The 18105-nt window shown below is 41.7% G+C and overlaps 1 protein-coding gene across 1 annotated transcript in view; it reads left to right on the top strand.

Moving 5' to 3' along the window:
- Nucleotides 1-4910: 4910 nt before the first annotated feature.
- Nucleotides 4911-18105, top strand: part of LOC134349915 (hemicentin-2-like) — a 149473-nt gene continuing 136278 nt past the window's right edge. Inside the window, exons 1-3 of the mRNA XM_063054873.1 lie at nucleotides 4911-5183; nucleotides 11752-11873; nucleotides 14212-14574. Of these exons, the coding sequence (XP_062910943.1) occupies nucleotides 11819-11873; nucleotides 14212-14574 (418 nt within the window). The 5' untranslated portion in view covers nucleotides 4911-5183; nucleotides 11752-11818. The remainder of the gene's footprint in view (nucleotides 5184-11751; nucleotides 11874-14211; nucleotides 14575-18105) is intronic.

Genomic DNA, 18105 nt, shown 5'->3' with positions numbered 1-18105 from the left:
TCAATAAATGGAACTGTGATGTTGTGGTCATTACAGACACTTGGATGTCTCAGGAGCAGGAGTGGCTGCTGAGAGTGCCAGACTTTAGATGTTTCGAAAAAGATAGAGATGGAGGCAAAAGAGGTGGGGGTGTGGCTTTGCTAATCAGGGGTAGTGTCATGGCTGCAGAAAGGGAGGAAGTCATGGAGGGAGTATCTACTGAGTCAGTGTGGGTGGAAAGGGGGTAATAACTCTACTGGGTATTTTTTATAGCACCCCAATAGTAACAGAGACATCGAGGAGCAGAGAGGGAGGCAGATTCTGGAACAATGCAATAATAATAAGGCTGTTGTGATGGGAGATTTTAACTTTCTTAATATTGCTTGGCATCTCCTTAGCACAAGGGGTTTAGATGGGGTAGAGTTTGTTAGGTGTGCTCAGGAAGGCTTCATGATGTTATGTAGATAAGCCAAGCAGAGAAGAGGCTGTACTTGATCTGGGATTGTGAAATGAACCTGGTCAGGTGTCAGATCTCTCGGTGAGAGAGCATTTTGGAGGTGGTGATCACAACTCTATCTCCTTTACCATAGTGTTGGAGAGGGATAGGAGCAGACAATTTAGGAAAACACTTAATTGGGGTAGGCGGAAATATAATGCTATTAGGCAGGAACTGGGGAGCATAAATTGGGAGCAGATGTCCTCAAGGAAATGCACGGCAGAAATGTGGCAAATGTTCAGATAGTTACTATAAAAAATACCCAGTAGAGTTATTATCCCTTTCCTGCTCTAGAAAATTACAGGGATGCCAGGAAGGAGCTTAAGAATGAAATTAGGAGAGCTAGAAGGGGCCATGAGAAGGCCTTGCTGAGCAGGATTGAGGAAAACCCCAAGGCATTCTCCAAGTATGTGAAGAGCAAGAGGATGAGCTGTGTGAGAATGGAGTGTGATAGTGGAGATGTGTGCATGGAGTTGGAGGAGATAGTGGAGGTACTTAAATGAATACTTTGCTTCAGTATTCACCAGAGAAAAGGACCTTGGCAATTGTGGGGATGACTTACAGCAGACTGAAATGCTTGAACATATAGACATTAAGAAAGAGGATGTGCTGGAGCTTTTGGAAAGTATTAAGTTAGATAAGTCACTGGGACCAGATGAGGTATACCCCAGGCTACTGTGGGAAGCGAGGGAAGAGAATGCAGAGCCTCTGGCGATGATCTTTGCATCTTCAATAAGGAAGGGAGATGTACCAGGGGATTAGAGAGTTGCAAATGTTGTTCCCTTATTCAAGAAAGGGAGCAGGAATAACCCAGGGAATTATAGACCAGTGAGTCTTATTTCAGTGGTGGGCAAGTTGTTGGAGAAGATCCTGAGAGGCAGGGTTTATGAGCATTTGGAGAGACATAATCTGATTAGGGATAGTCAGCATAGCTTTGTCAAGGGCTGGTCGTGCCTTACGAGCCTGATGGAATTCTCTGAGGATGAAACAAATCATTTTGATGAAGGTAGAGCAGTGGATTTCAGTAAAGCATTTAATAAGGTTCCCCATGCAAGGTTCACTCAGAAAGTAAGGAGGCATGGAATCCAAGGAGACCTTGCTTTGTGGATCCAGAATTGGCTTGCCCACAGAAGGCAAAGAGTGGCTGTAGGTGGTTCGTATTCTGCAGGAAGGTTGGTGACCAGTGGTGTTCCGCAGGGATCTGTATTGGGACCCGTACTGTTTGTGATTTTTATAAATGACCTGAATGAAGGTGTAGAGGGTGTGTTAGTAAGTTTGCTGATGACACAAAGGTTGGGGATGTTGTGGATAATCTGGAGGGTTGTCAGAGGTTACAGCGGGACATCAGTAGGCTGCAGAACTGGGCTGAGTACTGGCAGATGGAGTTCAACCCAGGTAAGTGTGAAGTGGTGCATTTTGGACAGTCAAATTTGAAGGCAGAATATAAGAATAGTGGTAAGACTGTGGAGGATCAGAGAGATCCTGGGGGTCCGTATCCATAGGACACTCAAAGCTGCTGTGCTGGTTGACAGTGTTGTTAAGAAAGCATGTGGTGCATTGGTATTCATCAACCATGGGACAGAGTTCAAGAACTGTGAGCTATATAAGACCTTAGTTAGACCTCACTTGGAGTGCTGGAGTACTGTGTTCAGTTCTGGTCTCCTCACTACAGGATGGATGTGAATAATATAGAAAGAGTGCAGAGGAGATGGAGATTTACAAGAGTGCCTTATGAAAATAGGTTGAGTGAACCTGTCCTTTCCTCCTTGGAGTAACAGAGGATGAGAGGTGACCTGATAGAGGTGTATTAGATGATAAGAGCCATTGATCATGTGGATAGCCAGAGGCTTTTTCCTAGGGCTGAAATGGCTAACACGAGGGGACATAGTTTTAGGCCACTTGCAGTAGGTACAGAAGGCTGTCAGAGGTAAGTTTTTCACACAGAGAGTGGGTGTGTGGAATGCACTGCCGGCAATGGTAGTGGAGGCAGATTCAATAGGGTCTTTTAAGAGACTCTTAGATAGGTACATGGAGCTTAGAAAAATAGAGGGCTATGCGGTAGGGAAATCTAGGCAGTTTCTAGAGTAGGTTATATGGTCAGCACAACATTGTGGGCCGAAAGGCCTGTAATGTGCTGTAGATGTTTATGTTGTACGTTCAATGTTCTAGATTCTATTTTCTATATAAGTGTTAAGCTACTGGTGCTTACATGGTGTTGATGCCCCTGCAGTGTCGATAGGTACGGAATTCTGTGGACAATGCTCCCTAATCCTTTCTTCTATTTTCCATTGATTCACACATCGATCCACTGTTACCTGTTGACATAGTTTCTGTCTACATTATCTATCTTAGCAGCAAAATTTACAACTTCTCACCAACAATGAACAAAATTTCCTGTCATCTATTTGATTGTTTTCCATTTAAACTTGCCTTCTTTTTCTTGACTGATCAACAACCAGCATTCATTGACATCCCTTTAACTTTTGTCCATCAGTTAATTTCAAACTTCAACATTAGGTCAAAGTAAATTTTTCCTTCAGCCGAAACAGAAAAATAAGAAGCAGAAATAAATTATTCAGAACTTTGATCTTGCTCAGTCATTCAAAATGATTACAGTTGATCTGACTGTACGCTCAGTCGGTGATAACCTTTCACACTTTAGACCCATTTAACTTTGCCTTAAAATACTCAGAAAATGCTTCCATCACCCTATGAGGGATAGAGTTCCAAAGACTCATCTCCCTCTAGGAGAATATTTGTTTTCACCTGTCTGCTAAATGGTGGCTCCTCATTATACGCTCAATGGCCATTTTATGAGGTAAAGGTGTGCAACACACTGGTCTTCTGTTGCTGTAGCCCACCCACTTCAAAGTTCAATGTGGTGTGCATTCAGAGATGTTATTACGCACAGGACTGTTACAGCATATGGTTATTTGAGTTACCGTCACATTCTCATCAGCTTGAAGCAGTCTGGCCATTGACCTCTGAACTCATTCATTAAAGCATTTTCACCCACAGAACTGCCGCACATTGCATATTTTTATTTTGTTTTTTCTACCATTCTCTATAAGCTCTAGAGACTGTTGTGTATGAAAATCCCAAGAGTTTGGCAGTTTTTGAGATATTCAAACCACACCATTTGGCACCAACAATCATTCAGTGGACAATGTCACTTGGATCATATTTCTTCCGCATTCTGATGTTAGGTCTGAACAACAACTGAACCTCTCAACCATGGCTGCGTGCATGGAGTTGCTGCCATATGATTAGCTGGTTAGGTAAGTGCATTAATGAGCAGGTGTACAGGTGTACCTAATAAAGAAGCCAGTGAGTGTAGGTTTCCAGGCATATGGAATAAACCGTTCTCATCCACCCTGTAAAGATCTCTCAGCATCTTCTATGTCTCAATCAAGTCCACTCTCGCTCTTCTAAGCTTCAGCAGATATAAGCTTAGAGTATTTTAATATCATTCATTCATGTGGCCTTTGCAGGCCAAGCCAACATTTAATTGCCCTTCTTTAATTGCCTTTGAGAAGGTGGTAGTGAACTGTTTACTTAAACAACTGCAGTCCGTGAGGTGTAGGCATACCCGAAAGACTACAAGACCATAACACCACAGAGTATAGAGCAGAATCAAGCTATATGGCCCATCGAGTCAGCTCTACCATTTCATCATGGCTGATCCATTTTCCTTCTCATCCCCAATATCCTGCTTTCTCCCCGTATCCCTTCATGCCCTGACTAGGCAAGAATTCATCAACCTTTACCTTAAATACACCCATTGCCTTGGCCTCCACTGATGCCTGTGGCAACGAATTCCACAGATTAACCACTGTCTGGCTAAAGAAATTCCTTCCCATCTCCATTCCAAGTATAGTATAGGAGGGTGTTCCAGGATTTATCTCGGTTCACAATGCAATTAGGAGGAGTGTTCCAGGACATGCTGATAAGACAACCCACCTACAGCAGGTATCAGGCTAATAAACTTTCCCTGAGCTGCAGCTGGTTTCCAGAGACCTCAGATAAGTACTGCAGGATAACTTCTTAGAACTATGTACTTATTGGCAAAGGATGTCTCGGTGACCATTAGTCTGAGGTAGTGCAACAATATATGATTGATGAGGGAGAAGTAATGGATCATTTCAAACCTCTGGAGGTTTTTAGACCAATAGGACCATAAACTGGATGAAGATATAGAATGATTGGTGATCAGATATTGTCAGTTTTTAAACAATTGTACAAAATCCAAATTTATCTTTCAGAAAAGACCAAACATAATGAAAACAACCTAACAGCTAGAGCACTGAGCAAAAAGAAGTCAGTTTTCAAACAACAGACTGACTTCACCAGAGCGGGCGATGTCAGGGTCAAAGAAAGAACTGGGGGAGGATTGACTCAGACCAGGCACTGCATTGTGTTGAAGCTACAGAAGCTGCGTCTGCAATGGGCAGCACAAATAATTGATTGAGAGTGTCGCACTCTTGGACACACTCTCCCCTGCATGCTGGACTGCGCCCATAATGTAAACTGTGCCTCTATTGTGGCTTCTTCTCGCATTTCAGAAGCCTTTCTTTGTGAGTGGTAAGGAGCCAGTGGTGTGATTCTGAGTCTGCATTGTACCATGCACACCCAAAAATTCGAACAATCCCTTATGATGCTCTGCAATCCGCACCATTGAAGTGGACATTCTCCTAAGCATCTTCTGCAGGTTAGGAATTCTCATCAGTTTCTCTTTGCATTGTGTTACCTGAAAAAAATTCTCATAAGGAATGTAACTGGAAAAAGTACGAATATGATGAGTGACAACTTTTGGGCAACAATGGAGCATATGATTGCTGTCGGAAGAGTTAATGATATCTCTTATTGTGTGGTTAACTGGGAAAGAAATTTATTCAAACATATCTTGATGAAAAAGTAAGAATGATTTAATGTTTCTGTTCCATGTACTTGTTTAGAGAAAACTGTGGTTGAACTAACAAAGATGCCTATGTGTCTGGAGTTGCCTGTTTAACAATGTAATTGTCAATTTGCCATGAATAATTCTAATGACAAAGCTATTTGGAAGTGAAGACATTATGTATGAATATTATTATTATTTTAAAATATGATAGGAATTTTGCAGCATTGTGACCTTTAAATTTATAATCAGTTGCACTATAGGTGAGGGAAAGGCTATTTAACCTCTTGGGCCTCTGTTTTGGAACAACGGTTCAATTTCTTCATTTCTCTCATCATTGCTCAGTTTATACACAGCAAAGGTTTTTACATCTTGTGCCATTTCAAAGGAGCATGGATTCAACTGTAAGTACTATTTAGATTAGTATGAGGCAGTATTAATTGTGATTTTATTTAAATATATTTTATGTAACATGATTTTCGGTTACCATTCTTCCTCTGTGCAAGGTTAATTCTTGTTCTGAACCGACTTTCAGCCTTAAGTTCACAAGATCAACTTGTTTCAAGGCATTCATTAAAAGATTACTGTGTGAGCTCATAACTGTTGTACTTTGCTTTGCTAAGTTTAAAGAATGTTGTCAGTAAGCTGATATTTAGAAAGTGTGTGTCGAGACTTTGGGATGTTCAAAGAAGATTATAAACAATGAAATACAGTTGTCTTTGAATTACAGTCACTGACGTAGAGAGGAAAATAAATTTCTGCTGAAATCAACAAAATTACACATATGTAGATTACAAAAATGTAATAGCAATCAGAAAACTGGGTTTATTTTAGCTGAGTTTTAAAAATTGTTCAGGGTCCCAAGAAGAAATTCAGAGTTCAGCAGAGGAGGACAAAGGGCTTAATTAGGAAGGGGAAAAAAGATTATGAGTGAAAACTGGCGAGGAACATAAAAACGGACTGTAAAAGCTTTTATAGATATGTAAAAAGGAAAAGACTGGTAAAGACAAATGTAGGTCCCCTGCAGACAGAAACAGGTGAATTGATTATGGGGAGCAAGGACATGGCAGACCAATTGAATAATTACTTTGGTTCTGTCTTCACTAAGGAGGACATAAATAATCTTCCAGAAATAGTAAGGGACAGAGGGTCCAGTGAGATGGAGGAACTGAGTGAAATACATGTTAGTAGGGAAGTGGTGTTAGGTAAATTGAAGGGATTGAAGGCAGATAAATCCCCAGGGCCAGATGGTCTGCATCCTAGAGTGCTTAAGGAAGTAGCCCAAGAAATAGTGGATGCATTAGTGATAATTTTTCAAAACTCGTTAGATTCTGGACTAGTTCCTGAGGACTGGAGGGTGGCTAATGTAACCTCACTTTTTAAAAAAGGAGGGAGAGAGAAACCGGGGAATTATAGACCGGTTAGCCTAACGTCGGTGGTGGGGAAACTGCTGGAGTCAGTTATCAAGGATGTGATAACAGCACATTTGGAAAGCGGTGAAATGATCGGACAAAGTCAGCATGGATTTGTGAAAGGAAAATCATGTCCGACGAATCTCATAGAATTTTTTGAGGATGTAACTAGTAGAGTGGATAGGGGAGAACCAGTGGATGTGGTATATTTGGATTTTCAAAAGGCTTTTGACAAGGTCCCACACAGGAGATTAGTGTGGAAACTTAAAGCACACGGTATTGGGGGTAAGGTATTGGTGTGGGTGGAGAATTGGTTAGCAGACAGGAAGCAAAGAGTGGGAATAAACGGGACCTTTTCAGAATGGCAGGCGGTGACTAGTGGGGTACCGCAAGGCTCAGTGCTGGGACCCCAGTTTACAATATATATTAATGACTTGGATGAGGGAATTAAATGCAGCATCTCCAAGTTTGCGGATGACACGAAGCTGGGTGGCAGTGTTAGCAGTGAGGAGGATGCTAAGAGGATGCAGGGTGACTTGGATAGGTTGGGTGAGTGAGCAAACTCATGGAAGATGCAATTTAATGTGGATAAATGTGAAGTTATCCACTTTGGTGGCAAAAATAGGAAAACAGATTATTATCTGAATGGTGGCCGATTAGGAAAAGGGGAGGTGCAACGAGACCTGGGTGTCATTATACACCAGTCATTGAAAGTGGGCATGCAGGTACAGCAGGCGGTGAAAAAGGCGAATGGTATGCTGGCATTTATAGCGAGAGGATTCGAGTACAGGAGCAGGGAGGTACTACTGCAGTTGTACAAGGCCTTGGTGAGACCACACCTGGAGTATTGTGTGCAGTTTTGGTCCCCTAATCTGAGGAAAGACATCTTTGCCATAGAGGGAGTACAAAGAAGGTTCACCAGATTGATTCCTGGGATGGCAGGACTTTCATATGAAGAAAGACTGGATGAACTGGGCTTGTACTCGTTGGAATTTAGAAGATTGAGGGGGGATCTGATTGAAACGTATAAGATCCTAAAGGGATTGGACAGGCTAGATGCAGGAAGATTGTTCCCGATGTTGGGGAAGTCCAGAACGAGGGGTCACAGTTTGAGGATAGAGGGGAAGCCTTTTAGGACCGAGATTAGGAAAAACTTCTTCACACAGAGAGTGGTGAATCTGTGGAATTCCCTGCCACAGGAAACTGTTGAGGCCAGTTCATTGGCTATGTTTAAGAGGGAGTTAGATATGGCCCTTGTGGCTACAGGGGTCAGGGGGTATGGAGGGAAGGCTGGGGCGGGATTCTGAGTTGGATGATCAGCCATGATCATAATAAATGGCGGTGCAGGCTCGAAGGGCTGAATGGCCTACTCCTGCACCTATTTTCTATGTTTCTATGTTTCTATGTTATTTTTCAATGCTAGGCACAAACTAAAATGTGGGTAGAATTGGCTCAGATTGGGAGGGATAAAGGGCCCCTCAGAATATCTATTCCTGCATAAGGCAATACTTAATGTTATTGTAATGCTGTTGGACCACACTCAAATATCAGTACACACAGTGGTCAAAAACTTACAAGGTCCTGACACAGAGAGGGAAGTGTGCAGGCAAATGTTGCAGTGTGTAATATAACTCATATAGAGAAAAGATCTGAAGTTATATTTACCAGCTCAGAGATCAGATGTTTCCGATATCATCTCCTCTCCTGGGCTAAGGAGAGTGGATTTCAGCTCAGTATGATGCAGCATGTTGGCTAGGGCAGCCTTTGGTTTTAACTGAGCCCTGAAGAGGGACATGTGAGCTACAAACCAGAAAAAAAGGAGTCTTGATCTCTGATAAGAATTAGAAAACACTGTGAGATGGTAAATACTGACTGGACTGCAGATGGCCTAACAATGGGATGGATTTTGGTCAGCCTGCAGAGCAAACAGTGAACAGCAAACTGTGGGGCTTCTAAATCAGTGGCTTCTTTAGGGCTTCTACTATCGTCTGTCATCACATTTCCGAAGGCCCCTCGCCCAAAAAAGAGGATTCATATTAAAGCACACTTTCAGAAGCCACACATAAGTCCCAGGAAGTTGGAAGTGAATTGGGTGAGATATCCAGAAAAGGAATTGAAATGAATTGTCAAGGAGGGCATTGTTCTGGCCAATGACAAGGGACTACAGGGGAGGGTTCTCAGACAGGGAATTGAAGAGGGAATGGGCATTGGAGATTAGGAAGGGCTTGGAGTAGAGAATTGTAGTGGGTTATCAGGAATGAGAATTGGAGTGAAACATGGAGTCAGAGTGGGTTATAAATAGGGGAATGCATATTTGAGTGAATTGGAGTGAATTCTCCTTACCCACTATTAGACTGAAAGCAAACAGTCAACGATTCAGGAACAGCTTCTTCCCCTCTGCCATCAGATTTCTGAATGGACATTAAACCCATGAACACTACCTCATGACTTCTTTATTTCTATTGTTGCACTACTTATTTAATTTAACTATTTAATAAATAGATAAACTTATATATGTACACACATACACACACATTTTTCCTATTACTATGTATTGCATTGTACTGTTGCTGCAAAGACAACAAATTTCACTGCTGATGGAATACAGTGTCGGGAAGGGTATTGTCCTGCACTTTAGTAGAAGAAATAAAAGGGTTAGCTATTTTCTAAATGGAGAGAAAATACAAAAAAAATTAGATGCAAAGGGTGTTTGTGCAGGATTCACCTAAAGTTAAATTTATAGGTGGAGTCTGTGGTGAGGAAAGCAAATGCAATGTTAGCATTCATTTCAAGAAGGCTGGAATATAATATAAAAGCAAGGATGCAATGTTGAGATTTTATAAAGCACTGGTGAGGCCTCACTCAGAGTACTGTGAGCAGTTTTCGGCCCCTTATTTTAAAAAGGATGTGCTAAAACTGGAGAGAGTTCAAAGGAGGTTCATGAAAATGATTTCAGGTTTGAATGGCTTGTCATATAAAATGCATTTAATGGCTCTGGGCCTGTATTCACTAGAATTCAGAAGAATGAGTGATGATCTCCTAGAAACCTATCAAACAGTGAATCACCTTGATAGAGTGGATGTGGAGAAGATGATTCCTATAGTGAGAGAGTCTAAGACCAGAGGACACGACCTCAGAATAGAGGGAAGTCCTTTTAGAACTGAGATGAGGAGTAAGTTCTTTAGCCAGAGAGTAGTGAATCTGTGGAATTCATTGCCACAGGCAGCTGTGGAGGGCAAGTCTGTATGTATATTTAAGGCAGAAGTTGATAGATTCTTCATTGGTCAGGGCATGAAGGGATACAGGGAGAAGGCAGAAGATTGGGGCTGAGAGGAAAAATGGATCAGCCATGATGAAATGGCAGAGCAGAATCGATGAGCCAAATGGCCTAATTCTTCTCCTATGTCTTATAGTGTTATGGTCTTATAATCTGGTGATAATAAACCTGCTTCTGGTTCTGATTCTGAATTTTGGGGTAAGAGATTGGATACAGTAGGATTAAGCGGTGGGAAGGGAAAATAAGACTGCAGCAATGGAGTGAGCTTTGGTGTGGACTTTAAAGGAACCAATAAATGAATGCTTTGATGAAGGTTATCAGTTTCAGATGTGGACAATGAAAAGTGAGTTCAGGAAACAAAGGGAATAACTGGACTGGGTTGACAGGAATGCCACTGAAAGAGGCTCTGTGGGTATGGAACAGTCAGAGGAGCTATAACCAATTATGGGTTTGGGAAAATTCAACTTTCTCCATGGGGATGAACATGAAGTGGACAACATGGGGTTTGTTGGACAATGGTATGGGGTAATTGACTAGGTTTGGGGTGTGTGTTTACTGTGGTGAGATAACAAAAGCATCCTTGGCAGACATTTTTCTTGGCGGAGTTAATTCAGTATTCTAGTTTTTCCTGGGCATTCTTGGAGAAATATGAATGGGACTACTAGAATGTGTGTACCATACCTTAGATGCCTTATTTTTTTCTTCTGTTGGTTTGAAATTTGAGGTACCGAAGACTTTCTTCCACTATCTGTTCAGGATGCTTAAGCAATACCTACATTGAAGCTTAGCTGTGGGTCATCCCATAGCCAAATAGGAATGATTTGTGATAGCAATGCACTAGAAAAATATATGGTTTTAAACCAAATATTTCTTTATGTCTTAACGAGATAAGTGGATCTCATTACTCTAAGGACTGAGTTAGTGCAAATTTTGATCAGTTTATAATCAGATTGAAAAGTAGTTCAAAAGCTACAGGTCATCATCTCTGGGATCAATATTCCAGGCAGATTATCTAAAGACGAGCTCTGGAGAGTGACTTCATCAAAGGAATGGAGACACCAAAGATGCAGAGAAAATTAACAGACTACTGGAGGAACTCAAAAGGTTAGCATCCGTGAAGACAAAGGGATAGTTAATGATCTGGGTTGAGACCTAACATGGCCCAAAATGTCAACTATCGCTTTGCCTCCACACAAGCTACTTGACCCATGGAGTTCCTCTGGTAAATTTTTGTTTGTATGGAAGGATAGTTGCATCAACAAGATTTGCTATATGAAAAGAAATTGTTTGGTAGGTTTGGGAAAGACACCACACATGTGATGCACCACACAGCTGGATTTCCTGTCATGCACTGAGTGTGACTATTTGGGTTAAGATACTAAAGAAATTTCTCTGTCTGAATCACTGCAAAAACTGAGGGCAGAGAAAAGAATGTAGTGTTAGAAGAGCACAAAAAGGTTTTTATTTCCTCAAGTTTAAATCTCTTTTGTCCAAAGCTGTTGTTATTTCAGCCCTGCAATTCCATATTTTCAATTTCTGCAAAAGAAGCAAAGGAGAGAAGTGAGAGTAGTAGAAGCACAATGAGAGTTCAGTGCCCAGTTTGACAGATGTGGGGGTTTATGCAACAGCCATCGCTAAACATGACTTAAATCATCCCTTTGTTGACTCTACTCCATTGTCCATTGTGCAGGTATCAATGTGTCTGATTGTGCCTGGCTGCTGTGTGTACGCTCCCCATCGAGGCTGAGATCGACACAATGAACACATCGTTGCATTGCACGCTGGCACTTATAGCCATGTGTCTCATCCAGGGTAAGTGCCCACCAACCACTATGCATCATCTAAAGAGATCAAAGGATGGTACAGCTGAGAAGGTGTCCATTCAAGCCATAAAACCTGTGCTGTCTTCTTGAATGGTGCATTTGCTAGGCATTACGTTTTCCATAGAGACCTATTACTTTGATGCAATTGTATCTTGAAACTTAGTTTTGCTTCCCTGGATGAAAAAAAAATCAACTCATTAATCCTTCTGCTTCTTGGGCCAATTACCCTAAATTTCTCCCCTCCTACTTCTGGCCAGCACCCAAGCAGGCACAGTTTACACCCTTAGTTGCTCTCAAGATTATGTGATAGTGATAGGATAGTTGGTGAAAATTGGAGCATTTCAAACATGAATTGGATATACACTTGAAAATGTAAAGCAACTATAGGGCGATGAGGAAGAGCGGGGAGTGGGCTGCAAGACAGATGAATTTAGCGGAAGCTTGTTGAACATGAAGGCTCATGATAGTATGATTCCATTCCGTGACACAGTATAGATTTATATTAAACCTAGTCTTAATCTTCCCCACTCTTAGAAGAATAACGCTGGATTCCATTTTCTGGAAAAGCTTATTTGATTTCCTTCCTCTAAGTATTTTCAACCTCCCCTCCCCTCCCCTATTTCTTCTGACGGTTACAGAACTATGAGTGATGATTACACTCACAGTCTCTATGTGTGAATTCACACTGAGCTAATGTTCAGGGAGAGTTCATCCAAAACTCACAGCTTGGCCACATGCAGAATGTATGCACATTCCAAGCCTCCTGGCAATGCCTTGAACTACAATTTGAATGGGGAAACAAGACAAGAGTGTGAGGCCCCTCTAATCCCAATAACTACCCAGGGAAGCCTCGCTGGAATTCTTCAGTGTGTCTGGAACATCAAATAAGGATCAGATCAGGCATTACTGTGATGTTTCTTGTATACCGTTGCACGTGAACTAGACTCAAAAGAACAGCGCGGAATTGTGCTGTCTGAGGATCAACATTCTGATTAAGACAATTCCTTAAAAGAGAATGTTAGGAGATAAAACTGATTATGTGATTTATTTTGTCCACATTTTAAATTTTACTTAATTGTATATGTGTATTTATAATTATCTATTAGACAGATAGATAGATACTTTATTCATCCCAAAGGAATCCCAAAGTATCTGTTATGTTAATTTGTTATCTTTTTTTTATATTAAGTTTGTTCCACATTTCTTTCTGGCCTTATGCACGTGTGAAGCTAAGTCAAACTGATATGGAGGTGTGTCAGCCAGAAGGTTGGTTATTCACCTGAGATTAGATTTGTCCCTGAAGAACTGATGAACAACAGTTGTAATGTCACAGTGTGAACAGAATGGACACCAACTGTTCCTTCATCTGTAACCTACAGCGGGGACAATTTACATCTACATCACGCGTTTCAAAACCGTATTTTGCGTGGATGCTGGCTGCCGATGAAATGCCTTCTGCAGTCAAATAGCCTAATGACATCGCCATACAGGAATTTTCTATTAGAAAGGATAGTGGCTGAAAGCATCAAATCAAATGCAATAGATCATTCCAAATTAGTCTTGGCTCTTTAGAAAACTCAGGACAAGAAATCATTAAAGAAAAGGATTCTGGAAGCTTTTACATTTATGAGAATATTGACAGTCACATTGGGACTTAAAATTGAATATTTCACATTGCACAATGTGTAGAGTCAGGCTGAATCACTGTTGAGTGACAACAAGTCATAACAGACTTCCTGTTGGAAGAGGTACAGTCGACGTTTCAGGCCAAGACCCTTCGTCAGGACTAACTGAAGGAAGAGTTAGTAAGAGATTTGAAAGTGGGAGAGGGAGGGGGAGATCCAAAATGACAGGAGAAGACAGGAAGGGGAGGGATGGAGCCAAGAGCTGGACAGATGATTGGCAAAAGGGATATGAGAGGATCATGGGACAGGAGGCCCAGGGAGAAGGAAAAGGGGGCGGGGGGGAACCCAGAGGATGGGCAAGGGGTATAGCCAGAGGGACAGAGGGAGAAAAAGGAGAGAGAGAGAGTGTGTGTATATAAATAAATAACGGATGGGGTATGAGCTCTTGGCTCCATCCCTCCCCCTCCTGTCTTCTCCTATCATTTTGGATCTCCCCCTCCCCTTCTCACTTTCAAATCTCTTACTAGCTCTTTCTTCAGTTAGTCCTGACGAAGGGTCTCGGCCCGAAACTTCGACAGTACCTCTTCTTAGAGATGCTGCCTGGCCTGCTGCGTTCACCAGCAACTTTGATGTGTGTTGCTTGAATTTCCAGCATCTGCAGAATTCCTCGTGTTCACAGACTTCCTGTGTTTGCTTTCTTAGGATCCATCTGCCAGTGGTCCGTCTGGGTTGATAATTCCGTTTCTGCTTGGGAAGGCGAGACTGTAATATTGAACTGTTCCTTTCAATACCCTGACCCAATCCGAGACCCGTCCACTGTAACTGCCAGGTGGCTGAAGAATTCACCCTTTCCCAATAACAACCAGGCTGCTGAAATATACAACAACATGAACCTGGAGGGAGTGTCACCCGACGTGCAACTGATTGGCGATCTGAATGAGAGAAACTGTTCACTGCAAATTGACAACATCCACAAAGCAGACACTGGGACTTACTACTTCCGATTTGAACTGGGTCAGGGCAACAACTGGTCAGGAGAAGGTGGAATCAGTGTCAATGTATATGGTAAGCGGGAATTTCTATGGAGAAATAGAGTCATGGAGCACAGAACCAGGCCTTCCCATGGCTACCATCAAGTAACCACCTCAACTAATCCTGTTTACCAGCCTTTGGTCCATGACTTTCTATGATTTGGTGGATTAAATACTCTTGTAGATATTTCTTAAATGTGAGAGTACCACCGTCCATCACCCCCTTAGTCAGTCTGTTCCAGATTCCAATATACTTTCTCAAATTCCCCTCTAAACTTCTTAATAGTTACCTTAAATTTATGCCTCCTAGTAGCAGACTAATTTAGGAAGAAGTTTCTCATTGTCTACTCTATCAATGCCGCTTATAGTTCTATGTACATCCAACAGGGCTCCCACTCACACTCTCTACTCTAAGAGGAACAAACCCATTTGTTTTGTCTATCATCACACTTCACAGCTCCCTCCCAGACAACGTTCTGCTGAATCTCCTCTTAACCCTCTTTTGGACTCTAACTGGGCCACTCAAGGACATCAATTTTTTCCATTTGAAGCCACTCCATATTGGTCTGGCAGTGTGATTTAGATTGTTGCCCTGCTGAAAGACAAACTTCCTCCTCAGTTTACGCTTTCTGGCAGAGGCCAGCAGGTTTTTATCCAGGATCTCTCTGTGTTTAGCAGCATTCACCTTTCCATCAATCCTGACTAGACTTCTGCTCCATGCTTGTGAAAAGCATCCCCATAGCATGATTCTACATTCACCATACTTCAGATTAGGGATGGTGTTACCTGGCTGATGTAGATTATTAGGTTAGTACCACATGTACTGCTTAGAGTTGAGGCCAAGAAGTTCCACTTTAGTATCATCTTTCTCCACTTCTTTACACCACAGTTTCTTCTCAGAGTGACTTCTGGTGTCACTGTTGCCTCTCTTACAAGTGCTATTAGACTAAGAGGGACAGCCTAACCTAAGCAACGTGGTTGTGGTTTCATAACTTGTTCACTTTTTCGTGATGGACTGTACTGAGCTCCAAGATATGTCCAGTATCTTTGAGACAGTCTTGTATCCTTCCCCAGATTTGTGCTTTTCCGTCTTTTGTCTTCATTTGGTTTGGTCTGTTGAAAATCTACTATACACTTGGATCTTACAGAGCAAGGGGGTATTTATTGTTATGAATTCATTAAAAACAAGTGATCCTCTATTTTTCTACATCAACTTTTTGGGTGAATTGGTAAGGTAATATATTGCACCTGAGGAAAGTTAACATAGTAATTACAAAAGGGATGAATACTTCTCTGCCTCAAAATTTAGCTTTTAATTTTTAGTAAATTGTTGACAGGTTTTGGAATTTTTCTTTTGATTTGTTATGATGTACAATGTTTTGTAGATTGGCTCAAGAATCCTACCTCAATATATTTTAAATTTAGAGAATGAGAGAGTGAAATGTGAAAATAGTTGTGGGGGGCTGAATACTTTTTCAAGGCACTGTAGGTGCAATAGTAGCCATCCCCTTACCATACAGTGTTACAGGGCAAATGAGTCAGGACAGCTATCCTCTGTTTATTTTTCCAGTCATACTGTAGAGGGAGAATGAGGAGAGAAACATAAGCCTCCAGTAACTGGCTGCTTCCATTTAGGAGTTCAAGGAGTAATTCCACCAAATTAAGCTCAGTAACCAACAGTCTGTGAGATATTGGTGCAGCAGTAAAGGCACCCCCAGTATAAACAACATCATTGTCCAGCTACAATCCCTCCTATATAAGAAGTGCCAGCTGGCACATATTAAAGCAAGCTGGACAATTGGATAATTGTTTTATTATCTCATGAGGTATAGTAAAAAAATGCTTTGTATGTCTTACGTACAGATCATTTCATCACATTAATACATTCAGATAGTACCAAGGGAAAGCAATAGCAGAATGCAGAATAAAGTGTTAAAGTGACAAAGTGAAGTGCAAGCAGACAGCAATGTGCAAGACCATGACTAGGTAAATTGTGAGGTCAAGACTCCATTTCATGGTACAAGCCACCCATTCAATAGCCGGATAGAAGCTGTCCCTGAACCTGGTGGTAAATTCTTTCTGCTTTTGTATCTTCTGCCTTATGGGAGGGGGGGGGTGGGAAGAAAAGAGAATGTCTGGGATGGAATGGTTGGTGGTACCTTTCACAATATTGGGCCTCCTGTTGAGTCATACAGGCATAACACAGCCAGTTAATGCTGGCTAGACACCATTCATAATAATCACCATATGGAAGCAAAAGCACAGATCCTAAACCCCACATCTACTTTCAGAGACTCTAAAATCTAGTTCCACTTTCCTCAAGATAGTCTTGAATTTACAAAGTGTTTTTGAAATCTATTCATGCTGGTAATGTACATGCCATTGTACTGACAGAAATATGATACTTGCTAGATAAACAAATAATGAGCAGTACTTTATATTTATGGAATCTGTTAGTCTTGCGAGACCATGGAGCTGCGCCTGGAAAGTCTTCACTCTCCAGGGTGCAGGCCTGGGCAAGGTTGTATGGAAGACCAGCAGTTGCCCATACTGCAAGTCTCCCCTCTCCACAACACCGATGTTGTCCAAGGGAAGGGCTTTAGGACCCATACAGCTTGGCGCCAGTGTCATCACAGAGCAATGTGTGATTAAGTACCTTGCTCAAGGCCCTTGGCTGAGGCTCGAACTCACGACCTTCAGGTAGCTCATCCAATGCCTTAATCACTTGGCCACGTGCCCACAGTACTTTATATATTGACTAGGATATGGGTTAAGTCCTAACAGCTGTCCCTCAGAACACTAAGTTTGGATAGATATGTGAGCTCCTGAGAAGATAGATAGGCCTTGTTTTTAGCACTCAATCAGAGGAGAGTGTGCTTGCCAATGCCATGTTCCATCTGTATCACACTAAGATGCTACATTTTAAGCTGAAGTTTCACAAGTACGTAGAAATTATGATTCCTACCCCTTTAACACAGTGACATGTAAGTATGGGCTGGTATTGCTGGAGGGTTAAATTTTATGCACCCAAGGACTGGATGCAAGCCCAGATTTTCCAGTGTGGGCAGAGTCAAGTTCAGAATGATAAATCAGTTGGGAGAGTTTCATCCATTTTCCTTGCTCAGCTTATTCACACTGCAGTACATTTCAGTTGTAGGGAGCTATAGGAAGTTCAAAAGTTACAGGTATAGGACTCCCTGTGAGAGTCAAATTTTAAAAGATGGGAAGAGTTGAATGAAAATTGCATGTTTTGAGCCAAAATTTCTAGTGCCCTTTGAAAAATTTTGAAAAAATTTTTGTACATGTTAATTGAGAGTTAAGAAGTTACTGTAAACAGTGGAGGGGAGGGAACTCAAGCCACAGACTGAACTCATATCACAAAAGAGAACATGTTGCTTGGTCAAATTTAGCTGCTGCTCAAAGGGAGCAGGTGTGATATGAGATGGCATAAATGAGAGACGGGCAGATATCTTCACCAGCTAATGACCTAGCTCTCCAGCTCAGCACTTAAATGTGTGTACAAGGAGACTGAGAATGGTTTATGCATGCAACCAGCTAGTACTCT

This window comes from Mobula hypostoma, chromosome 7 (assembly GCF_963921235.1).
Source record: "Mobula hypostoma chromosome 7, sMobHyp1.1, whole genome shotgun sequence".
NCBI lineage: Eukaryota > Metazoa > Chordata > Chondrichthyes > Myliobatiformes > Myliobatidae > Mobula > Mobula hypostoma.
This window is presented reverse-complemented; position numbering and strand designations above follow the sequence as displayed.